This window comes from Canis lupus, chromosome 8 (genome assembly GCF_011100685.1).
Source record: "Canis lupus familiaris isolate Mischka breed German Shepherd chromosome 8, alternate assembly UU_Cfam_GSD_1.0, whole genome shotgun sequence".
Lineage (NCBI taxonomy): Eukaryota > Metazoa > Chordata > Mammalia > Carnivora > Canidae > Canis > Canis lupus.
Genome location: NC_049229.1, coordinates 60668785 through 60695398, shown reverse-complemented (window position 1 = coordinate 60695398; position 26614 = coordinate 60668785). Strand labels below are relative to the sequence as shown.

Here is a 26614-nt window from a genome sequence, read left to right as displayed (position 1 = left end):
AAGCAAAGGGGACATTTGAATGGAGAAACCTAGCAGACGTCCAAGTTAAAGTGTTTCTCATTGCGTGGAGAAAACAAGCTGGAAGCATCTGCCATGGGGAGTGTCAGTGAGCTTTTACTTCTCAAGCAGAGAAGCAGCAGTGACAGTGATGGACTCAGAGAGTCCATGGCCCTTGGGGGGGGGGGGTGGTCCCTGGCTCAGCCACCCTAATGCCACATTAGAGATAGGGCATCTGAGTCCTCGAGAGCCGACGCATCTGAGAGGAGAGACCTTGTCGTCTGACTCCCAGCCCAGGGTACACCCTGAGCTCTGGGCTTATCATCCAGAACCTTTTCCTAGAATCCCCTTCCATGTGAAATGGAATTAGGGGCAATAAATGGGCAATTTACGCAAGTTTAAAGGGAACTGACTTGGATAAATGGGTTCCTAATTTGCAGAGTTGATGGTGACGCTGCTCATCAGAGCCAGTACAACCCTCCTTCAGAGTTCACTGCTTCTAAGCTGAGAAAGAATCGGAAGATGTGTGAATGGGAGCCTAATAATATCTAAAATGCACTTATCGATTATTCATCTCCTACTCCCTCAGCTTGATTTAGATTCTCTTTTCTTGCAAAAACAATGATTAGGTTCAACTGGCTTAATTGTGACTTTCAGCTTGCCTCATTTCTTCAGAGTGTCAAAGCTTTGGAGTTTTCTTGGACTCCGTTTTTTGGAGAAGAGCCACTCTTGGTGTTCTCTAGCTCTAACTTCCATCTTAAAGATGATTTTTAAAGTCACCACTTGGAGTCAATCTTTGCTTGAGATTTTTACTCCCTAAAATCCCATCTATCATGAAGACTATCCATTGGGCTTTGTGGTACCACTCCCCCCACACACACACCTATCTGGCTGTAGGAACCCCTCAGATCATTGCATTTCTACCCACGGTGAATATCCTCTTAAGAATCTTCAGCCAACAGGGAAGTGAAATATTCGTGGTAAATGACCTCACTGCTTCTGACAGCACTACCCTGTGCTGCTACCTTAGAGCTATCTTGATTGATTGCGACAGTGGCCAAAAAGTGCCACTCCCTACTTCAGTGGTTTCAAAGCCACGGACACAGTTCTTTTAACCTAGGCCTAGGGGACTTTGTAAAAAAAGCGGGGGGGGGGGGGGGGGGCACACCACAACAAAGTAAATTTCATATGTATTTATCTTTGATGTGTACTGTTTGAGATCCTTTGACTCAAAGACCTGCTCTTCTTGACCACAGCGCATGGACCCTTAAGCTTAGAATAGGGTTTGTCGATCTCAGCACTGTTCACATTTTGGACTGGGTGATTCTTCATTGTAGGAGGCTGTCCTGTACACTGTACAATGTTGAGCAGCATCCCTGGGCTCTACCCACGAGATGCCGGTGGTACCCTCCCCTCTTACACAGTCATGATAATCAGAAATGTCTCCAGACACAGCCATATGCCCTTGGAGGGAAGGAGTACAAAACCATCCCTGATTGAGAACCACTTAACTTAGAGCATATGGAGTGTGCATAAATGAAATTAGGCATATCCAGAATTCCCCCTGGAAATGTATACCTTGCTGGGATTTTTATTTTTTTGCTTGCTTATTTGTTTTCATCTGTTTCTTGTCTTCTTGGCCCTAAAAGTTATCCCGCGTAGTTTTTTTCTCCGTTTTCATGGATTAACCAAATACTTTCAGATGTGTCACTCGTGCAGAGTTGCAGAAAGTGGGTAAAGATATTTCAAAGCAAAGAGACCTAGTGATGTTATAGATGATAACAGATTTCTGGGGAGCACTTGTCCTCCTCAGTGGACTGCTTTGGATGGCATCCATATGCCCTTGATTTGTTACTACCAAAGGTGGTTCTTCACCTTTCCTACACAACAGATTCCTCTGGTGAATTTTTGTAAAACTCAGTGTCGTCTGGGGTGGGGCCTGACATTTGTTTTTTTGAAGTTCCAGGGGGATTCCACTGTACATCAAGAGGTTTATGCACTGCGGTGCCTGGCCGGCTCACTTGGTAAAGCATGCAACTCTTGATCTCAGGGTCACGAGTTCAAGCCCCACATTGGACCTAGTGCTTACTTAAAAATAAATAATTTTTTATAAAAGTGCTAACTTTCTTTTTAAAAAAAAGGCCTATGCCCTGGAATCAGCAGCAGCAGCAGCCTTAGCTGTTGGATAAGCCATGCATTTGTTTGTTTAACAGCGATTTATTTAGCACCCCTGTTCCAGGCACTGTTCCAGGTGCTGGGAATACAGGGAGCAGAGGGGGTTCCTGTAGCAGGGCTCACTTTCTAGTGGAGAATACGAGAGAATATGAGCACTTGGGTGTGTGCACTTGTTTGAATGAGCGTCATGTCCTTATATCCCATGATTTATGTCCACATGTGTGTCATCTACTGTTTGGTGGTTTCTTTATGCTTCTTGAATCTTTTTTATTCAGTTATATAAAGACCTGTCAACATCCTGTAAAACATTTCAGGTATGGAAGTGTAGAAATAAACCCATTAGACCTATGGACAATTAAATGATTTCTAGGAGAATCATTGATTATAATTCTCAGGCTTCCCGTATGGGATTTCGGTATCATTTGGTTAAATCGGTCAGTTCAGCCATGCTAGGGGTGGTACTCACATGTTGTAGCCCTCTATGGCCATGAGGACTGAACCAGGAGCTTCCAACTCACCTTTGTATTCTTAGTTTGTTAAAATAGATGGTCTCTGGCGTCACTTCCCTATGACCCCAGGTCCCAGAGGAAGGAGAGTAAATGCAGACAGGAAGCTACCCTAGGGATCCACAAGATCCCTAAGCCAGGCTGGATGCATTGCTCAAAGTGAACCCTGCACATGCCCAGAATGACCGGTCATGGCTTTCCAGAGACAGTAGGGTATTCTCCTAGCCTTATGAAGAGTGTCAGCTTCCTCCAGGGGCATTGGAACAAATACAGCATTTGGTAGGTGCCCCTCGGAGTCCATAGTTCTGGCAGCCATGAACCAGAAAGGGAAAAGGAAGGCAGAGGGCTTTAGAGGCAGAGCCAGAACTATATGGAATGAGGTGAAGTCCCCTCCCAAGTCTGCAGCCACCGCCCACCATTTTAAAAGAAATGTGCTCCATCCCAGCAAAATTAAAGTTACATGTTAATTGGCAGCTTACCCACGACTTGACCCCAAGAATTCTCATTCCTTGACCAGTTCTTTTCCCATCACACTCACAGAGAAAAGATCTCTTCCCACCCCACCATACCCCCATCTCGGTGCCCCAAAGAAACCCGTCTCTGCATTTTGGGAAAATGAAGTGCAGTATATATAGTTTTGTTTTTTGTTTTGTTATTTTGTTTATTCATGAGACACACAGAGAGAGAGAGAGAGGCAGAGACACAGGCAGAGGGAGAAGCAGGCTCTATGCAGGGAGCCTGATGTGGGACTCGATCCCCGGTCTCCAGGATCATACCCTGGGCCAAAAGCAGGCGCCAAACCGCTGAGCTACCCAGGGATCCCCTATATAGTTTTTAATCCAAGAAGCTGAACCATTGGTTCTAGAAACTTTGCTACCTATTTCTCTCACTGTAGCATAATGTAATTGTGTATGTACCTTCACGAGAAAAGGATTTGAAAGCATCTTTGAGATGTGTGACCATTTTTTCAGTGCTGTACCACAGAAAAGAGGCAATGTGATAAGACAACCGCATTAAAGATGAAAATTGAAATGGGATGCTGGGAACTGGTCCAGAGGAGAAGTAACATTTGTTACTGAAGCATGAGCAGAGGAGGAATTTTTTTTAATCCAGGTTTGAGACTGGCTCCGTTTTAAGGATGGTCATCACTTTACTAAGCATCCATGATGGCAGCCTTGATGTTATACTGAATTAAGCCAAGGTAAATGATTTGGGGTTTCTGTATGAGGATGCTGAATCAGGTATTTTTGGAAGACTCTCCTTTTCAGAAATAGAGGGGATGTTCCTTTATTCTCCTGTACCCCTCAGCTCAGTTCCCCAGAGAGGCAACATGAAGGATACTCCTGCCAAGTGGATCTTCATTCCTAAAAAGAGTTCTTGCCCAAAATATCTTCTTCTTGTGCTGATAAAGTGGATTGAACCATTTTGGGGAAGAAAACCTCTTTTTTAAGCCCAGGGAAAATCCTGTGCCGTCAACCCACTGCTCACTTTCCCCTGCATCTAGTTCTGGACCTTTTATCCTTCAGCATCAGCCGTGCTTCCAGAGCAGAAACATCCCCTAGCTCCTAAACAGTTGCCTAGTTGCCTAAAACCTCTCTAGCCAAAAAACTCCTAAGACCCCATGACCTCAAGGCCCGTGTCCTTGATCAAAAGCGTACTGTTCAAAAATTTGCATCAGAAAGCCTCTCTCATACCTAGAGATGTATGCCACCACTGGTCTCTCCTGACCACAGAGAATGTAATCTTTCAGGGAAACCCACAAAAAATAACACGTTACCTAAGGTAGCAAATGGGGGTGGGCCCAGAGAGAGAGGTTGAGGAAGTAAGAGCTGTGAGCAGCCTGAGGAGGGAGTGGATGGGCCATGCTTCATCCTCTTAGGGAGGGGGACACAGGGAAGGAGGAGGGGATTGCCATGCCAAGACTGAGTCCTCAGGGACTCAGGATTTATAGGGAGCAGCAGTGTACTGGGCACAGGTTACAGATGTTTTATTTTTGCTCTCCCCGTAGTCTACAGCCTAAAGGACAGAGACTGTCAGTACTAACATTGTGGCATGTTTTTATGCATAAAAAAGCCACCACAGGAAAACTTCAGATAATGTATGTGAATATGAAAGGTTGCCAAGGTGTGTTATCTAGTGAAAAATTGAAGAAAAGTATTTTTCATATAAACCCCTTTTTAAAGAATGGGTACAGGTGCGTAAGTATAAATACCTACCATTGGTGAGCATACCTAAATGTCTGTATCTGTATAGACAACTTTAGACAATTTCTGGGTGTCTGTACAAGAACATGTGAATCTGGGGGGCACCTGGGTGGCTCAGCGGTTGAGCGTCTGCCTTTGGCTCGGGGTGTGATCCCAGGGTCCTGGGATCGAGTCCCGTATTGGGCTCCCCACAGGGAGCCTGTTTCTCCCTCTGCCTGTGTCTCTGCCCCCCTTTGTGTGTCTCATGAATTAAAGAAAGAGGAAGGGAGGGAGGGAGGGAGGGAGGGAGGGAGGGAGGAAGGAAGGAAGGAAGGAAGGAAGGAAGGAAGGAAGGAAGGGAGGAAGGAAGGAAGGAAGGGAGGAAGGAAATGTGAATCTGAGAATGGGTCTTTGGGGAAGACATTTAATTCTCAAATTATATCTACCAGATATATATTTTTTCTTACAGTGAGCACACACTGTCTTCATAATATTTTGTTTAAAGAGGGAAGAAAACTTAGTAATAGGTAGATGCAGAAGCATGGGAGCATCTCTTTGGAGAGATCGCAGATTGTTGGCTCTGAAGCACACACAGGATGTCGAGGTGTGATGAATAGGAAGTCATGGCAGATATTTAGGAGCAGGTCCGAGAGACCTTTTTTCCATAGAAACGTGGCTGATCAAACCTTCCCTCAGGCTGCCTAGTGTGCCCCAACCCACCTGGAGTCAAAGTGGGGCCTTCCAGTGTTGATCTGTACAGTTCTAGGAGGTCTGTGCTGAACCAACCTACTGGATGAAGAAAGTTCTGGTTGATGACTCCCATTCTCATTTACCTGTAAATCTGAGTATGGAACCCAGATAATGTGACACCAATGCATGAGACTGAAAAAGAAGCTGCTCAAGAGGGAAATCTTTGCACCTTGGGGGTAGGCAAAGATTTCTTAGTTAGGGACAAACAAAACTGAGTCTTAAAAGAAATTCATAAATTGGACTTCATAAAAATGTAACGCTCTGCTTATTAAAAGCTGCTGTTAAGAAACTGAATAGATAAGCCACGGATTGAGGAAAAGAATATCTCTCACGAAGGACTTCTATCCAGAATGTTTAAGGAACTTTACAACTTGACAGTTGGGTTAAACAACCCAGCTGAGCAGTGGGCATAGACGTGAACAGAATTTTCACCAAAGAAGATACACTACGGGCCACTTAGCTCATGAAGAGATGCTCAACATCATCTGTCATTAGGGAGATAAACATTAAAACCACAGTGAAAGACCACCACACAGCCAGGAGAATGGGTAAAATTTTACAAGCTTGACAGTTTCAAGTATTGACAAAAGTGTGAAACAACTGGAATTCTCAGACATAGTCCGGCCTCTTGGGAGGAGAGTTCATCAGTCCCCTGTAGAGTTAGACATGCTCTTCCCAGCAGCTACCCAAGGGAAGGGAAAACACGTTCACAAAAGACAGATGCAGAAGCTCATAGGGGCTGCTTCTAGATGATCCCACTCTGGGATCTTCCATCTACAGGTGCACAGATAAAGTGTAGTTCTGTCCACACAGCAGGATACTGCTCAATAATGGAAGGAATAAGAAATCCACTGTGGTACTACATCAGGGAGAGAGAGAGAGAGAATGCAAACCAGGACTTGCCCAGGACAAGGGTGGGGGTCTGGCTGCGAATGGGCACAAGGAAACCTTGGGGTGATGGAAATCTGTATCTTGTGCTCTCTGTCTTCATCCTGGTGGTGGTGCCCCTGGTATACAATTCATCAGACTGGACACCGAGGAGGGCACGCACTGTGTCCCCTGGGGAAAGGGTCGCATGACCGTGATGCCAGTGTGCACACGATGAACGTAGAATGCATTTTCTCAAACCATTGCACTTTGCCTGTTTGCTAATTCCAACTGCTGAGATGTCAGGAGGAGGACATCCCCCATGCCTTGCACTCTCTTGCCTTCTGCCTTATAGGGCTATGTGTTTGTGCTCTTACCACACAGGAACTGGTCCATTCGGGATGCAAGGTAGGGCACTGTAGAAATGATCACGAATAAGATCATGACAGGACTGGGTGTGGCTCCTTCCCTAAATGCCCAGAGACCAGCAGGAGGGCCAAGGTGGCATGGGAGTCTTTGTCTGCAAAGGCCTCCACGTGGCACGTCTGATTGGGCAGAAGGATGGATTGGGAGACTTCTCCTAAACTTGTCCTGTGTTCACGTTGATGTGTTGATTTGGCCCAGCTGGGATGGGGGTGGCAGTCGGGGTGACGTTTTGTGGGTCCGAAGCACTTTCCAAGTTACCCCTTAGGTTCTGTGAAATCCATGTGGGTGTTGATGGTACTTTTTTCCTTCAAAAGCTGTCTTTCTTTTCTTTTCTCATTTCATTCCTTATGTCTATCCGTGGCCCTTTGCACCTTCCTCCCATGGTCCCATGTGTTTTTGAAGAATAAAGAACCACTTTAATTTTCTGGGAAAATAAATGGGAAAAGATTCCTGATTTCTTTCCTCTGGATTTCGCCTTGTTCTGTCCCCATCGAACCTCCTGGTCATTGAGGAAAAATCTGGGTCAGAGTCCCCTGGGGAGGCAGGGGCCACCCAGCCAGGCCAGCCCTGGGTGGCCAGCAACACTTGTGTTCTCGAAGATGGTAAGGAACCTTCACTCAGCCAAGAGACAGGTGTGTTTTCTCACTCAGCCCTAAGAGAGGAGGGGGTCTTTTCCAAGAAAAAAAAAAAAAAAAAAGGAGCAGGCGACTGCCTCAGTCCCTCCACTGCATCTTCTAGAAGCTCTGAGCCCTGCCTCTTGGCAACAGGCCGTGTGGGGAGGGCACAGGGCAGCAGGAACTCTCAGAGCTGTGAGTGGGACCTTGAAGTCTTTCAGTTCAACTAATATATATATATATATATTTTACTACCAGTGGGGAGCAATGACTGTTTTAGGAATTTCACCCCAGGAGTTGCCAAATAAGTTAATTTACCTGTTTCTCATACAATATTTCTCATACAAAATAAACCTTCACTCCATTACAGAGCATAAGTAACAGGCCTCCTGCAGGCAAAATCGAAAAAGGCCTACAGAATAAAGCTTCTTTCCTCCACCACCACCACCACCACCACCACCACCTCCTCCTCCCTTTTTTTGAGACATTGTCTTCTGGAACCAGCGTCATCCGTATTATTAATCGCTTGTGGGGCTTTATACTGCATCACATTACTCCCTTGGAATTAAACTGCACATATAAAGTATGAAAAATGTACTTTTTTAAACAGTAAAAAAGTCATTTCCTAGCATAATACCCAAAATAAAGTGCCGTGGAGCCATTAGTAGTAAATTGAATTTTTTGGTGTGTAATTTGTACAAAAACTGACAAGTGCGAGCGCTCCTGTCCCCCATGTCCCCCCCCCACCATCATTCGTCATTGGGTTTAGCGGACACAGAGGTGGTAATCTGCAAGGGCAAGCATTTTGATGTCGACTTCAATTGCACACTTCATTTATTTGGACAGGGCACAGGCAGCAGCTTCTGTCACGAGGCCTCACCGCACTATTAGCGCATTTCGCCCCAGGGCAGCTGGGACGCTGCGCTGGGGCAGATGTTCTTTTCAGCCTATTCAGTGACCATTCTTGGGGGTTGTTTACTGTTGCCATGGCAACTTTCATTTCCATAGCAGCAGCGCTGCTGTTTCTCACAGGAAAATGAATTTAGTTATAAAAGGATAATATTTTTCTCTGTCTCTGTATAACCTGCCATCTGTCAACTGGTGGATCAGTAAGGATTCAGAAACCTATTAAGAATTACAGCAACGAAGTGATGGGAATTTTTTTTGGGGGGGGGGGCATATTAAAAGCGGTAATAGATGCGGAAGCAGACATTGTGCCCCCAACATCGGGACTTTAATTTTTTTCTTTAGATTTTCAAGTACGTTTTCTTTAATGCCTTCACCACCTCTACCGCCACCGTGTGCGGGCACACACAGTCTCGTAAAACACAATTCACATTCTGCTGACAGATGGAAGTGACCCGAAGTCTTGTTTGTATCACACTAGATGCGGGTATATTTAGGGCTGTCTCTTCTTGGAGCTCTGAGCTTCCCCCGTCCATCAAAGATTCCTATAGCTGAACTTCGCATCGTCACCCCACTGCCTTACTCCGCCGTGCCAGGGTAGCAAGCTGCGGGGGGGGGGGGGCCACAGATCACCAACTTAACAGGAACATACAGTGCGATCTGTGAAAATCGCAAAACGAGGAGGGACCGTGCTTTGTCTGAAAAACTTACAACCTGCCCCTTAAATCTCATTCTAGAATGCCTTCCTCTCAAATCCAAACTGGAAGAAAGTCACCTTTGGGATAGCTCATCTAGTTCCTGGATGTTTTTTTTTTTTTTTTCTCTGTTGCTTTCATAAACTAACTTGCAGGGGGAAGAACACACACACGCACCAGCCCCGTTGTAAATAATGTTATTTATTGGTTGATTTTTCCAGATCCTGACATTGATGCTGCCAGTGCCATGATGCTTTTGAATACTCCCCCTGAGATACAAGCAGGTTGTGAGTAGATATTTCTATAGCCTACAGCACCATAGTTTGTGAACTTAACCTTCTCATTTATATACCAGGCCATAGGAACAACTAATGCTCAACTAGAACTTCCCTCGTAGAATCACTTCCAGAACTACCTCAGTGCATGATTACATGCATATGCGAACAAACGTGCAGCCATGCATATGTATGAATGAATGCATAGGTGTGTTTCTGAGATGACAGAGTTTTCATATGATCTCAGAGCTCAAGACTTGGGGGAAGGGAAGCAGACCCATAATGAGTCCCCATGGAGAGAACTTCCTTTCTCCCACAGGAGTAGTTCCTGGGAGTTTGTGGTTTCTGCTAGAAGAGGCTATGTCGGGCCAGTTTCACAGTTATGGAACTGAGCAGTGCCCATTTCTAGAAATTTCTTTCCCTTTTGGGACCTCATCAACAGCAGGCTACCATTTTATAGCTAGAGAGGAGAGGTAGCAAGGTAGGTGTAAGGAGCTTGGGGTGGCCTTGAAATGGACCATCACTTGGATGAGTATCATTCCCACCAGCCTTCCAAGCTGTCATAAAGAAGAGGAGGCCGAATTTAGCTAGCAGGGCTCCTGTCTTCACCTTCTGAGCAACATCAAGCTTGAGACAGCGCTTTTCCTTCCTTGAACTTCTCTTCTATCCACTGCCCCGTGTTTTTTCCCGCCTCTGGAGCTAGACTACCATGGTTTTAGAAAGGTCTCCATCCCGAGTGATGATCTTAAATGGAGGGATCTGTCCCCTCCTCCTCCTGACTTGAATCTAGTTCCTCTGCTCACACTTCACCCCCAGCCAGAACCCTGTTGAGCAGATGGCCAACTCACTTGCCAGGGTCTGCTCAGGACATGGCTGCATGGTAGCCTCCCGTGGATGGAACATACCGGTTGGAGATGATAGCATAACACAGCAGAGCCCACGACACTCAGGGACTGGTGCCTGCTGGCTCATCCTTAGGGCTGGGCCTTCAGCTTGTTTGGGGCTCTGGCTGCCTGAGGGCTGCAGGCCTCCTTAGAGAAATGCCCCAAATTGGAGAACATCCATTCTTGGGTGCTTTTGTCAGTAGCAGACTGATACGCAGTTCCAGACCATCCTTCATAGCCCTCCTTGGGTCACAGCCTTCCCCAGAGCTTTAGGAAATTTGACTCTATCCTATCTTTTTCCTTCCTTTAGAAGATTCAGGAGATGTGGCCACACATTCTCAGGGGAGACTCATCCCTCTGGGGCTGCCATTACCTGTTCTGAAAGGTGCAGAGTTCCCATTCTTTCTTTGCTCCACTCGGATTGCCAGCAGTTGAAGTGTTAGGCTGCCCACACCTCCGAAAAGCAAATGCCACTGCTTTTTGCCACTTGTGTATCTAGTACAGTCCAGTAACTAGTAATGTGGTTTTTCAAAGATATTTGAAGTTACAGAGAAATTGAAACAAAACAAAACAAAAAAACGCCATTCTCAGATAACATTGCAGGAAGAGTACAGACCGGGTTGTAACCAAGTTACAGTCTGAAATGGTTTCCAGAATCAGATTGCATAACTTATCCTGGGGAAACATACTTGTTTCATCGGAGCTGTGCAAGATTCTCTAGCATCTTCCTTAGCCCCCAGCCACTGTACATGGTGATCGTTGGCCTAAAGACATGATTTTGATGAACCAAAATAATGGAATTAAGAGGGACACGGGCAGGGGGATTGGTCATTAAGGAATTCCCAGCAGCTTCCATGCAAGTCCATTATCCCAAGGTTCTTGAGCACAGGTAGAAAAGAAACAGGATTGATCGTGATTCGCTGACAAGTGAATGGCTTTTAATGTTCTCGTGGTTAAGTGAGCTTCTCCCCACTCTCTCACCACAACAACCCAACTATAAATAATGACTTTTTTCGGGGATCCCCGGGTGGCTCAGCAGTTTAGCGCCTGCCTTGGGCCCAGGGCACAATCCTGGAGTCCCGGGATCAAGTCCCACGTCGGGCTCCCAGCATGGAGCCTGCTTCTCCGTCCTCCTGTGTCTCTGCCTCTCTCTCTCTCTCTCTGTCTATGTCTATCATAAATAAATATAAATAAATAAATAAATAAATAAATAAATAAATAAATAAATCTTTAAAAAAAATAATTACTTTTTTCAAGGTATCCAGAGTCTTGCGTGGAAATACTGAATTTGAGTTTCAAAAGCTCGATGTTCATGTGTTGAAGCCATAGGATCATTTTTAGGCTTTTCTTCCTCCCTCGCTCTTAACCACTGTGAGAAATCCAGCTTCAGCCTTCCTGAAGGGGGGCTCCAAGGTCCTTCCACGAAGGAAAGAACCAGGAGGCCCACAAAAGTCATGGAAGGAGAGGCCCACTGACAGGTGCAGCCAAGAAATCCGTGTGTAAAGACTCGGGAGAGGGGTAGGAGCAGCATCTTTGTATTCACCTTCCCATCGACCTCACCCCAGTGTTGAGTAAAAGCCCCTACTGGTCAAGTGAGAGCTTGGTCAACAGCCCAGAGTAAAGCTCCCGAGGGTGGGGGAACAGGACTGTAGGAAGGACGTGAACCTGCCATGAGTGTCCTCTGCGTGCACTTGGGAAGCCAGTCAGCCTCCTGTAAGCCCGTGGGAGGTGTGTGTCTCCACCCATGGCCTTGGTCTTCTCTCAGCATTTCTTGGCTTCTCTTCCCCTCCCTCCTGTTTTCATTTTACTTGGGTCATGTTTTTTTTTTTTTTTTTTTTTTTTTTCCCTGAGATTCAATGAGTGCCTTTTGCAGCTGCCATCCCCCTGCCTCACCAGCTTTGCCCAAGGCCTGGAAAAAGCAGGAGGTGATTCCTCCCTGACAAGATTCAGAGGCACCAGCACCCAGCCATGGCGCTGGAGGACGGGCGGCCTGGCCCGTGGTGTTGGTGTGCGTGTGTCCCCGGGTGGACGTGTGAGCGCAGCGGGTTCAGGCGGCCCCGTGTCTGCACCGAGGCTGCTGTGCTCTGCTCCCCAGGCCGGGTGGTGGCTGAGTGCTGTTTACAGAGCCTCCCCGGGCGTGCTGCTATTTATAGCCTCTTGTTTTCCCCTCCTGGGCTGTGCGGTGCCCTGTTTGAACAGAGGCCACCAGCCTTGTCTGTCCGCCGCGGTCACTTCCAGCACTAAGAAGCTGGCCCTGGGTGGCTTGAAAGCCTTTTCCTTTGCCATCGACCTTCGTGGCCACTCCACTTAAGGTCACCAGACGGCAGCCACTTCGATTGTTTCCTGTCATCCTCCCTGGGCCCAGCATCTGCAAAGCCAGCTCGGGGCTGGCAGACCGGCCACCGGCCAGGCCAAGCTGAGTAGATCATACAAAGGAAACTTCTCAAGAAGCTGGTGAGAATCCCAGTCGGCCGAGCCCCTTTATCTTTGAGGAGGGGCCCCACATTGCCCCGAGGGAGCTCAGCACCCCCCCACCCCATGTTTTGCTTGGGTCCCCTGTGGGCTCCCTCTGCCTCTCCTGATGACCTGATGCTTCCTTTTCGATGAAGCAGCTGTGTGCATCTCCTCCAAACCAAAGGCTTCAGTGTTTTGTCCCCATTCCCAGCAGCACCAGTGATGAGGTTATCTTTTCCAGACTTTGCCATCTTGCAGCACGGGGATCATCCTACAAGGTGCGCCATTACATCTTACATGCGCTCTAGGACACTACTTCCAGAAAAATCCGCACGGGACATTGCTGCCTCGTTATCTCTTGAACTTTGGATTCTGCTCCTAGTCAGATCCATCCACCTCTTCCCTCCCTCTCCCCATAAAAGTGGCTACAGAGACTAATTCCAGCTTCTAGAGTCTACTTAAGTACCTGCTTTGCAGTTCCCCTTTGACAAGCCCTGTGAGTCATCTTTAACCCCAATGGAGGGATTGTTATGAAGTCAGATCACCATTACTCATCTTCAAAGGCTTATATAATCCCTAGTTGGAATGTTCCCAGAGAGGAACACTGGATAATAAACAAAACAACAAAATGGGACAAGCCGAGGGGAGGGACCGAGGCGACGTTCCGCACCCTGCCTGGAAGAGGGAGATGTATCCAACACACCAGGCACCGGAGAAGGATGCCAACCGGGACACAGGCTCCCCCATTCCAGCCCCCTCCCCAGCATCCTTCCAAAGTAAGCAGGTGGAAAGGCCGACTTCGGGAAAGGGAAGGATTATCGGAATCACTTGCTGCTCAGCTTATGGCCTCTGGTAGCGTTAGCCAGGGCTGCCCTCCAAAGGCAGCAGTAGGAGCTCAGAGGTTAATTTTAGAAGCTGTGAAAATCAAGGAAGCTGAGCATCAGGAGGGAAGCTAGGGAAGCTGGGATGGGGAAGTGCTGAGGGTGGCAAAGCCTAGAGGGAAGTTTGTCTTGTGCCATAGACATTTTTTTTTTTAGATTCTCAAGGTGATGACATTGAGATCCCAGTGAGCAATGCTGCTTGGTTCATGTGTGTATTACTTTCTTCCTGGTTAAAAATAAGGACGTTTAGTGTCACTCTCTAACGTAAGAGAAAGCAGTTGAGCAGCAAGAACTGGGAGCTCTGGGGCTCCTGTCCTTGGCACCTCATCCCAGCAACTAGAGAATCTCAGACGTGTGTCTTCCTGCATGTAAAAGCTGAATATTGAACTCATGTAACAGAACGGAATGGTGCTGGGGGCCTGTGCCTTTGCAGTGAGAGCCACAAACATGTCTAGTTTCTCACTATATCCCTTCACAGCTGGAGCCGAGGTACCCATTTCAGTGCATTGGGTGGGCTGGGCTGGTTGGAAAGTGCTTGGGCTTTAGGTGTTTTACCCCAAGGGTAATACAGAGTAAAAGGAAGGGAAAGACAGACGTGCTGACGGGCAGAGGGCTGAGGAATGCATACATGCTCCTTCACAGTCCCCTGAATCCAAGACTGTTAAATATGGACCTCAATGCCTTTCACAGACATTTTAGACTGGCTGTGATTCATTTTCCAGAAGCCTCGTTCCTGACGCTTGGGGATGGAGACAGGAAGGAGAAAAGATGGGAGAATAGTTAAGTGTCACAGCTGGCTCCTGGCAGCCCGTGAGCAAATACGAACGCGTCGCCATCCCAACATGAAGAGCGTTGCCAGTGATAAGGACTGAGAAGTGGCAGGGTTGGCAGGAGGAGCACTCAGTTGCAGCTCATTTGAGAGCAAACTCCAGGAGTCAGGAGAAGAGCCGAGTTTACAATGCCAGAAGTCTTGGAAGGTTCAGGAAATAGCACAGGGAAAGCCTTTTAATGCTTCGGGATAGCTCTGTCCATGAGATTCTCTTTGAAGTGACTACACTTCATTCATCAGGAAGATGTTTTTGTGAGTGAATGCAGAGAACTACAAAAAGCATTAAAAGGCTGGAAGAATTTCCCCCGTGTCTTGACCCCTCACCCATAGGTCCTGTTCCTTAGAGATAATTAGCAGGAAGACGCTAGAGAGATGGGATGGGATGGTGGAGGGATGAACAAGATGATGATAATGAGCTTCTTTAAGGGACCAGCCACTGAGCTAAACAGTTTATATCAGTCTTATTTAATACTCAAAACAATCCTATGAGCTATGTTTATACTGAGTTTACAGGTGAGGAAACTGAGGCACAGGCAGGTGAAGGCACTTGCCCAGAGCTGCAGGGCTAGTGGTGGGACAAGACCAAGACAGGGACAGAAGCCGTGCTGCCCTAGGCTTGTACCCTTAACCACTGCGGAACACTTGCTCCCTGGAGGCTTCAATGAGGTGAGGCCCACCAAAGGACCCTGGTCTCTAGTCCGTGCTCACTGGGGACTGGCTTCCCTCCTTTGCTCTCCATCCTGTTGGACATGCCCCTGGGGCTTACCGTTTCTGGGCACTTGGGCAGAGGACTCCGAGCTGGGGCAGTGTCCTTGGGGTTGCTTTGTCCTCTGGCTGGCAGATGACTCACTGGCCGTGCCAGAGTCCGGAGAACCTGTGCTCTGTGACTCCCTATCTGCCGTCTTCACTTTCCAAGGCACCCCAGTCTCTGTCCCAGGATTTTAGGGGTTTCAGGCATTTTTCTCACAGGGGCGACTCTGACATGTTTCACACGATGGGGACAGAATCGCCATCGAGAGTAGTCCCTGCTCCTCCAGCACGCACTGTGGCCAGAAGATGGCCAAGGTCTTCCAGCCTGGTTCTAATTCTCAAGGACTCGTCTCCTTCTAATGGGCTCTCAGCTCACCTGGAATGGAGAAAGCCTGGGCTGCCTCAGGATGCTCTGAGGATGATGGTGGTGGTGGTGATGTTGCTGCTGCTTACATGACTAAGATGTATTTTCTTTATTAATTCAGTGAAATCTCCACCATGTGAGATAAACCCCATTTCTGTCCCCATCCTCTTACTGGAGTGGCTCGCTCAGGGGACACAGGCAGGAAATGACAGAGATGGGACGCAGACTCAGGTCCTCCCAACACCAGCATCTGGCTCTCAGCCACTACATGCCAGACAAGTTCCCTGCTCGGAACCCTTTAATGGTTTCCCCAGTACCCATGGGGTGGAGCCCAAAAGCCTCTCATTCCCACAGAGCATCATATGCCCTACCAAAATTACTCTTTGTTCTTGTGCACATTGTGATTTTTACTACTTCCTCTCCGCCTCTGAATGCTGACTTGGATGGTGCTTTCTACAGGGAGTCTTTACTTTGGGTCAGGGGTCTCCATCCTTCCGTGCCTACAGACCCCCCCTGCCCCAGCACTTACCACAATATATTTCCCTCGCCTCTTCAATTCTGTCTCCTGTATAACTGTGTCGACCCCTTGTCCCCTTCATCGAATACATAAGTGGGTACTTGCTATGTTAACCCATTAATGGATACAATCTATGTATGGGACTGTTATAATTTTGCTGGCAAGAATTAGTGATACTGATTTTAAATTTTTTAACTTATTTTAACAAGTAGTCCTATCTATCAAATTCACTCGCTCTCCTGGAAAAGATCCCTAGTAACTGATATCTTCAATAATATTATAAGAATTAAACAGAGTCTATGGCTGTCTGGCCATTTCGAAGAGACTCCCAAGCAGCAAAATAGCTGAAAAACCCTTTGTCACAGTCCCCAAAAGAGACAAACAGAAAGTCTCTCTTTTCAAACAACCTGATGCATCTGTCTACAAACTCCAGAGTTCTATGGATTTTTGCATGTCTGTCCTTGAGAATTATGGGTATTTTTCCTGCCATGTTTTATTGTAAAAGTTTTCTAAATTTAGTTCCTCCGTTTACGTCTATGATCCGTTTCTAATTAACTCATTTATGGCATGAGGTGAGGACCAAGGTTCATTTTTTTCCCAAATCTCCAGTTGTTCCAACCCTGCTTTTCTCCATTGTGTTGTCTGGATACCTCTGCCAAAAATCAGTTGGCCATGTATTTGGGGGTTTATTTCCGAAATCTGTTTTCTTCCTTGATCTCTCTCTCTCCACTTACACCAATACCACCCTGTCTTGTAGCTCTGTAAGAAGTCTTGAAATCAGCAACACAAGTCAGTTAATATAAATTTTAGACACTCTTGCTTAGAACTCATCAGCTAAGCAAAATAGGATACTTACCTTCAGTATCACATTATGCAGGTTTCATGCTTTTAAGACACTTGGTTAAGTCTCCTGTCTCAAATGATCTGCTATCTGAAATCAGGCTGCTGGTAAGGGATATGGGTAAGAGTTCCTGATCTAGTGCAGCCTGCTGTCACAGTTCAATATGGTAAGAGAAGGGCAAGATTCCGGCCCACTGGACTGCACTGGTAGTACTGGCTTTGGGCACTGATTTCAGTTCTGTCTCCCATCCACCAGCGGCTGGGGCTTTACACTAACCTAGGAAAAAAGTGGCAAAAATATTAGCAAGAGCCACAGAATTCTCAAGGACTCGGTCTGTATAGCATTATCTCATATTCAGGAGTGGACATTGACCCTACATGAGGGACATCTAATTAACCTTGGAATATTTATGTAAACATGTCTTTAGAAGCCTAAAAATTACAGGAGTAAAAAGTAATGTTTGTGTTTTGTCAAGAGCATGCCTCTCAATATGGACTTTAAAAACTTAATATCCAGAAGGGTTTTCATTTTTGAATGCATAATTTTCTAGAGCCTCTTTGGTGTGGCCTTTGTTTGAGAAAGCGTGATTTATCCACCTTGCATCTGGATGAGACTGTGCCAGGGCTGCTAGATGAGCACAGCCAGAGCTCTGGGGAGTCCGGATGCCATTCAGAGGAGGAAGCAGAGATGTGGGTAACTTGCACGAAGTCACAGGAGGAACTAAGATGAAAGCTAAGGCTGTGAGCCCTGAGGACACGTGGAGCAGTGTTGGTAGTACGGGACGAGTATTGGCCTGAAACAAATGAAAAAGATGGACTGTTGGGGGTTTCTTGGGGTTCCCCTGCTGTGTGACTCAGGTGTGAGGCCACTGGGAGATTGTCTGGAAAAGGACAGGATCTCATGGTTGCTGGCAAAAAGGTTGCCCTACTGTTGCTCAGGGGATGAGGGTATTTCGGAGAAGGCAGGATGATGAGACAACTCTCGGGAGATTTGGTTGGGGGAAGCTTCGAGAGAGTAGGAAGTGGGCCCTCCAGAGTGGGCTCTGCAGGGTTCTGAGGCGGGAACCAGAGCTTCCCAGCCAACCCTCCACTTCCAGCCGACACTGAGGAAGGGTCTTTCCTCAGGCAGCAGAGATCATCGTGAGCATGAACTGTGTTGTGAGCGCTGAGGTGCCACGTAGCTTGTAAGATCAGCTTTGCTGTTGTCTTGGCTCTCTCTTTCCCTTGTTAGATTAAGGACGCGTAGAAAGGTGTTCTCAGCTTCTGACTACGACCAGAGAAGCATGAGGGAATGAATGCTTTTGTTTGGTCATCGCTGCCAGACTTGTGTCTGTGTTCTTGGGGTCTTGTTAGGGCCTGGCTAGAAATAAAAGCTTATCTTAATACATGCAAGGAAATCATGTCTGAAGCCCATTTTTTAATACCCTTTTTTAAAGTAATGCATCAGTAATTTGATTGTAAAGTACTGGTCTGACATGGCTGACCGAATCTCTTTCTCTTGAGGCATGGTATCTTCCTTTCTCCTCAGTGTGCATGCATGTGTGTGTGTGTGTGTGCGTGCGCGTGTGCGTGTCCGTTTCTCTCTGTCTCTGCTTCCTATGCCAATACCACTTTCTCTCTCTCCCTCTCTGGTGTATCCAAAACTTCTGACTCGAAGCAGAAATCATCACACCTGAACTCACCTGTGGTGTCTCTCTCCCACTTGCTTTTGCAGTGCCCCCTGGAGTGATACAGAATGGAGCGCGGGCTCTGAGCCGAGGGCTGTTTCCCGGAGTCCGGCCTTTGCCAATCACTCCCATCGGGATGACGGCAGCTGTGAGGTAAGGGAGACGCCCCCTGGGCAGAGCTGGCCTAAGGAACGCAAAGGGCGCCATGTGTCCCACGGGCCCACTTGGGATGGAGAGGCCCAGCCTCTCACTTGGGAAGACAGTACAGCTGATTTGGGTGTTCAGAAAAGTCAAAGTAACTCCCAGAGACCCCAGGCTTTTCCTTCTGGGCTCAAATTATCTTGGTCTCTTTGCATATACGAAGATAAAGACAAATTAAGCTTTTTTTGTTGTTCTAAGAAGGGGGGGGCAAGTTGGGTAGAAGGAAGTAGTGAGCAAGTTAGTCATTCGACTCTAGGCTAACTGGTCTACCTCTAGAGTGAAACGCAAACTTGCAGTGAGTGGGATATAAATCACAGCCGGTGTCCTTCCCTTGCTCAAAATCAGATCAGTTGCCAAACCACATGAACTCTTCTTGGAAAATTGCTTCCCTCCATCCTTCTGTGACTCCATTGCCGGTCCTGGATTAGTGTCTCTTCTCTAGCTACGACCCCTCACGGGTGCCAGTGTGAGTGCCGCCTCTCATCTTCCTGCTGCTTCTTTGCCGCCCCCCGCCACCCACCCATCAGCCACTGCTAGACTGATTGCCTAAAATGTGTCTCTCTGGCTGTCCAAAGAAGCACCTTCTTTGACTCCCACACATCAGCCTGACATCATCACCCCAGTCCTCCCATCTCCTCGAGCCAAATCTGTTCCCCAAATATGTCCAGTGGTGGCCCATCTTACCCACTCAGTTGCCTCTATGTAGACATCCCTCAGCCTCCATGTGCAAAGCAGCACCCCCTTCAAGGTCCATCACAGGAACACTTGCTTTACAAAGCAACTGTGGATGGATTTCTCTTTGCTTTGAAAGCCCCATGCTTTGGTTGTGGCCATTTGATGAGTGAACCTGTGTGGTAAAGTTCCTCTGTGTGTCCCCCTCTGCTCAGTAGTTCGCTTGCCATAAGCAGGGGCCAGGTTCTCACTTGCTTGGCTGATGGCTCCTCATGTTTGCATGGTGTCAGGCCCAAGCTGTCACTTGGAAGGCCCATTGCACTGAGCTGTGCACCTTCACAGCATCCTCTCCTTGCTCACTCTGCACTTTTGGATCAAGTTTGCATCTGAAGGCCATTTTATCTTAGTGAAGTCTCATGTCCGGCTAAGAGAAGAAAAGGAAGAGGTCCTGACGGTTGCCCTGCAGAGGTGGGACTCAGACTTAGGAGGAGCTGGTGGTGGAATTCCTGACCTCTGATGGCCCCCTCTCCATTGGGGCTGGAGTCTCTGAGCTCAGAGGAGGGACCTCAGGAGATCTCAGGATCTCCTGCTTGTGCAAGCACCCTAAGGGAATGTGGAGAAGTTGGTTCTGTAAGCATTTGAGGGTCTATAAGCTGGATTCAGCAACTATTACAGGAATGAACCATTGCCTCAGGTGAACAGGATACACACAGGAAGAAGGGGCATGTCCTTTCTTCCTCTACCCTCTTCCCAGGGTTTCTGAGGCAGCTCCTGTTGTCTGAGCCTAACATGGAGCCAGATGGTGCAGCAGACCTGGGGCTGGCATAGCCCGTCCCAGCCCACAGAGCACCATGGAAGAGTAGATTTAGGGCTGAGGAACACTAGCTTCACAATGGCACCACTTGCCTGATGGCTGTCCACTGTGAAGGCACTCGTAGTCTCAGAATGACCTCTCTGAGCCTCAGAGAAGTTTTCGGTGAAATGCACAACTGTTAGTTTGCAAGACTAAACAGGTTACCATGTGCATAAATAAGAGAGAACCTGACAGTCAAGGGAACTGTGGTGCATTGGTGCATTATCCAAATGCCAGCTCTGCACCCTCCACCTCCGTTTCAAGAGAAATTAGGGAGAGGAGTGTTGCAAACTCTGTAAGGTCAAGAACCTTGGTCAGAGGACTCTGCTTCCTTCATGCCCCAAATGCCTGGCAAATAATGGGCATGAGATGCTTTTGGAAAGAATAAACATAAATAATAGCCGTGGGGGTGTTTGCAGAACCCAGTGTCTATATAAAACCCATTAATAAGTCTTTAGGGTGCTGAGGAATCTTGTTTTGCTCTTTCACATTCATTGTAATTTAAAAAAATTTTTTTTTTTTTTTTAAATTAGACTATGTATCTGAGGTCAAAAGGAAAACAGTCCACAGAACAAGGGCACATGTCTTCCAGACCCTGTGGCAGTGACCAGGGGTTCCTGGGCGTGTTTAGCGCTTCCGCCACTAACCCCCCTGCAGCTTAGCCAGGGATGGAGGGAGGGCCAGAGAGTCATTAGCACCCACTAAAGACCAGTTTCCTACTCTGCTTTGCGTGATAGGTTTTCTGTGTGAGTCTAAGCGACTTCTCCTTAAGTGAAAATATTTGTCTTTCAGGGATTTTTTTTTTCCACCACTGAGTGGCAAAGGCCATGTTTGTTTGTCTTAACTCTGAAACTGTTATTGACATAGATGAAGTGTTACTTTTATTAGCTGATCATTACACAGCTTGTATTTGCTGGGTTCCTTTGCATATAATTATGATGTGAAATCTCCTTGTAAGAGTATCTGTCAATAGTGTAATTGACTTTACAGTGTTGACTTTTTACTCAATAACCTCAGAGATTGGCCCATCCTTAGGCGTTGGAAACCTGCTTATTTTTAAATTTGCCTGGGCATGGAGTCCTCAAGGCACATTATCCTCAAAATGACTCTCACACATCTTAAAGTTTTATGCCTGCCTGTGTCTTCTGTTTTCCCAGAGAAATTCCTTGCAGAGAATACACTGAATGGAACAAATGATGATAGCCCTAGAAGAACTGTTTCTGGCCCTTTCAGGAAACAGGAGCCCCAAATTTCTTAACATTTATAGCATTATGGGCTGCCTCCCAAGTAGGGACCATAGCAACTCTCTGGGATCTGGGTCACCTTGCTTCCAAAACTCTAAAGGCTCTTTTTGATCCCAAGTGATCATTCAGGTGGTAGAGAAGAATTAAATGTCCAGGGCTTGCCAAAAAGGACTGGGAGAAAATTGCTGAGGTTGGGGTCCTTCAAAAGCCTCGGAGCCCAAAAACTACATCTAAGAACTCAGGAACCAAGTTTCCCCAGTCCTTATTCTGTGGCTGTGGGATGTTGGGCAGGTGTGCCTGGCACATGGCGTGCACGAAGTAGATGTCTGATAAAATAAGTAAACACAAACAACCCAATTCAGAAATGGGCAAAGGACTTGAATAGACATTTCTCCCAAGAAGATATACAAATGGCCAAAGCACGTGAAAAGATGCCCTGCCTCACTGGTCAGTAGGGAACTGCAAATCGAAGCTATGAGATTCCACTTCACACCCATTAGGATGACTCGTAGCAACAGCAGAAACTAACAAGTGTTGACAGGATGTGGAGGACTTGGACCCCTTGTGTGCTATTGGTAGGGATATAACATGGTGGAGCCATTGTAGAAAACAATAAGGCAGTTCTCAAAAAATTAAAAATAGAATTACCATATGATCCAGCAGTTCTCCTTCTGGGTATATACCCAAAAGAACCAAAAGTAGGGTCTTGAAAGGATGCTTGTTCATAGCAACACTATTCACAAGAGCTAAAACGTTTAGGCAACCCAAGTGTCCCTCGACAGATGAATAAATAAGCAGCACGTGGTACATAACACACAATGAAACATCAGTCAGCCTTGAAGAGGAGAGACATTCTGACACATGCTATGGTATGGATAATCCTTGCGGACATTACATTAAGTGAAATAATCCAGTCAAAAAAGACAGACTCTTCTGTTCCACTTAATGCAAGGTATTTAGGGTAGTCAGAATCATAGAGACAGGAAGTAGAATGGTGGTTGCCAGCAGTTGAGGGGAGGAAGGACTGGAGAGTTCGTGTTTATTGGGTGCAGCATTGCAGTTTCATAAAAGGAAGAATTCTGGAGATGGATGGTGGTGGCTGCACACTATTATGAATGTATTCAATACCACTGACCTGGACAATTAAAAATGGCTAAGATGGTAAGTTTTTCACGTTTAAGTATTTTGCCACAATAAAACCAGTTGGAAAATAAAATTAATGATGTGGGGAGCCTCTTGGATTCAACTAGCCTGCCCTCTACTCACCTTCCCAGCTCCCCTTTCTGACCACCTGAAGCTGAGCCGCAAACCCCAGGAAAAGGCAAAGATTGAGCTTCTTATGCCACCTTCAGGACAGTGTACATCTGTACCCATTGGTTTTAAGAGGTGGTGGGGGTCATCTGAACTGCAGCAATTTATAAAATTAAAAGAAAGTTCCATCCAGTCACCATCTAAACCTGCTTAATTTGGGACACCTGAGTGGTTCAGTGGTTGTGTCTACCTTTGGCTCAGGTTGTGATCCTGGGGTCCTGGGATCGAGTCCTGCATCGGGCTCCCCACAGGGAGCCTGCTTCTCCCCCTGCCTGTGTCTCTGCCTCTCTCCGTGTATCTCTCACAAATAAATAAAATCTTTTTAAAAGTTTGTTTAAAAATAAATAAATAAACCTGCTTAATTTTATTTGGACCTCAAATGAAAACTGCAGTTCCCATGAAACATATAGTGAGTCAGGAATGAATGGTCTTACTATAATGTGGAGCATTAATACCTAAGGTCCTGTCAGAATAGTCCCCAGGAAAATTCTCAGCCTAAGATCTGCTCCTGCTCACCTAACTTTGTCTTTCCCCTTGAGAAGATGTTTGTAGGAGTTCAGGGAGCTGACAACCTTCAGTGTTAATATAGGGTGTTAGTCTAATTACAGGACCTGAGGGACGATTTGCCAGTGGTCTTTTTCTTTTTTTAAGATTTGATTTTTAGGTAATCCTTACACCTGTCGTGGGGCTTGAACTTAACCCCGGGATCAGGAGTCACCTGCTCTACTGACTGAGCCAGCCAGACATCCCTGGGCTCTCTTTTTTCAATTGAAGTATAGTTGACGTGCAATCTTCCATTAATTGCAGGTGTACAACATACTTGGACAAGTCTGTACTTTATGCTGTGCTCATGACAGGCGTAGCTACCGTTGGCCACTGTACAATGCTATCACAGTATCACTGACTATATTCCCAAAGCTGTACCTGCCAGTGGTCTTTTTATATTGTATTTTGCTTTGTTTTTAAAGACCAAGCACCTGTCAGCTTCGTCTTCTGAAATCACGGTCTTTGAAGGCAGTTCGGAATCTCAGGATTAGGTTATGCTTTATGGTAGGAGGGAGAGGAGGAAATACTACCGGCATAATATGGCTTATTTTTTATTTTTTTCTGAATTTATTATGATAACTGTAGGAATCTGTGCACTTCACCAAAGTTTTCAGATATATTGGCATAAAGTTACTCACAATGTGTCATCTTTTAAAACACCTTGGTAGTTAGGTTCCTTTTTCATCCCATATTTTAATTCAACATCACTCTTCTTGCTTAATCTTGACATAGTTTTTTGGTTTTCCTCTCAAAGAATCAAGCTTTGGGTTTTTTTTTGGTTTTTTTTCATTTATAATTTCCTGTCTTTTTGCAGGTTTATTCTTTTTTCTCTTTGCCTGGATTGGTTTCTTGCATTTTAAACTTTTCTCCTTTTTTGTATACAAGTTTAACATTAATGTCCTTGAAACTACTGCCTAGCTGCATCCCATAAGTTTTGATGCCTTTTATTTTCATTAATGGTGCAAGTATTTTCTAATTTCCATTTTGATTTCTTTGATCCACAGATATTTTTAGAACCATGTTTTTAAATTTTCAAACTGAGGAGAAGGTGGCCATTTTGTATTTTTAGTTACCTCCTCAACACTGATTACTAAGTACCAGGCATCACGGTCAGAGGGTTGCTCTGTAGACACTGCTGCTTTGAAATTGGAGGAGACTTGCTATATGGTCTAGTATATGTCAGTTTTTATAAATATTCTATGTGTGCTTCAATATGCCTTCTTCATTACTAACACATGTCCTGTATATGTCTATTAGATCAAGTCTGCATGCTAACCCTGTGTGTGTGTGTGTGTGTGTGTGTGTGTGTGTGTGTGTGTGTGATGGGGGGGTGGGAAGAGCAGGAAGGCATGCACACAGGAGGGAAGGCGGGCATGCTTGATCAATTGAATACTGAGAATGATTTATTAAAATCTCCCATTACAATGTGGATTTGACCATTTCTCCTTGTAGCTCTTTCAATTTGGGTTGTATGTATTTTGAAGCTATCTCAGCAAAGATATCCATGTTTAGAACTGTTATATCTTCCCGGTGAATTGAATCTTTATGAATGTTTAATGACTCTCTTTATCTGTAGTAATGATTTTGCCTTGAAAATCTGTCTTCTCTGGTTTTAATATAGCTATAGCTACACCAGCACGGGATGATAATGACATTTTCCATCCTTCACTTCTATTTTTTTGTCTTTGTATTTTAGGTTTTTCTCTTAGGAAAAAAAAAACAGCATTTAAAAAAAAAATCTGTGTTAATGATCTTTACCTTTTAGTAAAGATTTTTAGCCCTCTTTAATAACATATTTGGATTTATTTCTGCTGTTTTCATTTTGCATTTGTTTGCCCTATTTCCAGATTCTTTTTCCTTTCTTGCATTATTTTAAATTGATCAAGAGTCTCCCATTCCTTTTTTTCCTTCTAATGGTTTAGAAGTTACATATTCTGTTTCTCTTCTTTTAGTGTTGATCCCAGAACTTGTAACATGAATATTTTAAAATGTTTAAAGTTAATCAATACTTTTAACCTCCTGATCAATACAAGGCCCTTGGAATGCTTTAACTGCTCTTCTCTCTGCGTCATCTCAGATGATGTGCTACAGTTGTCCATTACTTTGTTTCTATTTCAGGTTTTTTTTTTAAGTCACTTAGTCATGATTATCATTGTGTTGTTCAGTCAATACTTGATTGCATTTTTTTGCTTATCATTTCTTCTTGCATCTCAGACCTTTTTTTTTTTTTTTTTTTTTGGATCCTTTTCCTTTTTTCCTGAAATATATTCTTAAGTTCCTTATAGTGAGTATCTGCTTTTAGTTAAAAGCCTAACAGCTTCTTGTCTGAAAACATATTTATCTTGCCTTCCTTCTTAGAAGATAGTGTTACTGTATATATAGTTCTAGTTTAATCGTTCTTTCTTTCCTCTCTCACTTTGAGAATATTTTTCCAGTTTCATCTCTTGCTTATTTTATCTTAACTGGTATTCCTCTTTATTTTTTTTTAAGATTTATTATTTTAGAAAGAAAGAGCTCATGCATGACGAGAAGGCAGAGGGAGAGAGAGAATCCCAAGCAGACTTCCTACTGAGCACAGAGCCCACCACAGGGCTTGATCCCAGGACCCTGAGATTACAACCTGAGCCGAAGTCAAGAGTCAACTGACTGAGCCACCCAGGCTCCCTACTGATACTCCTCTTTAGGGGATATGTTCTTTTTTTGCTACTTTTAAATTTTCTCTCTTTTTTTTTTTTTTTTTTTTTTCAGTACCTTTCATCAAAACGGGAAAATTCTCTGATCGTTTTCTCTTCAATGTTGGGTCTCCCCCATGTTCTGTTTCATTCTGGAACTCCAGTTGGATTTACATTGGTTCTTCTTACTATAGTCTGGATTGCCCAATCTTTTTCCACATTTCTGTCTCTTTGTCTCTGCTGCAGGATATATAGTCTCTTCAGATCCATCTTCCAATTCACTGCTTTTTTTTTTTTTTTCCTCTAATTTTTCACTTTCAGCTTCATTTAGGTTAATTTCAGGGGTGATACTTTTTTCATCTTGGGGAACTCTGATGCTTTCCAAAATCTGTCTACTTAGATTTCATAATCTTTTCTTTTTTTCTAATATTTTTCAACTCCCACTTTCATTTCTGTGAACATGCTTGACATCATGTACCTACTTATTTCAGTATTTGCCAGCTTTGCAGTTTAGATTCTATAGTTGGTTTTTCTG

The 26614-nt window shown here is 45.5% G+C and overlaps 1 protein-coding gene across 8 annotated transcripts in view; it reads left to right on the top strand.

The window, feature by feature from the left end:
• Positions 1-26614, top strand: part of FOXN3 (forkhead box N3) — a 393402-nt gene that overhangs the window by 353681 nt on the left and 13107 nt on the right. For 6 of the 8 annotated variants that reach the window (XM_038545519.1, XM_038545520.1, XM_038545524.1 and 3 more), the window contains 2 exons: positions 9341-9406; positions 18628-18733. In XM_038545519.1, the coding sequence (XP_038401447.1) occupies positions 9341-9406; positions 18628-18733 (172 nt within the window). The remainder of the gene's footprint in view (positions 1-9340; positions 9407-18627; positions 18734-26614) is intronic. The other 2 variants (XM_038545525.1, XM_038545526.1) reach the window with 2 other exon arrangements.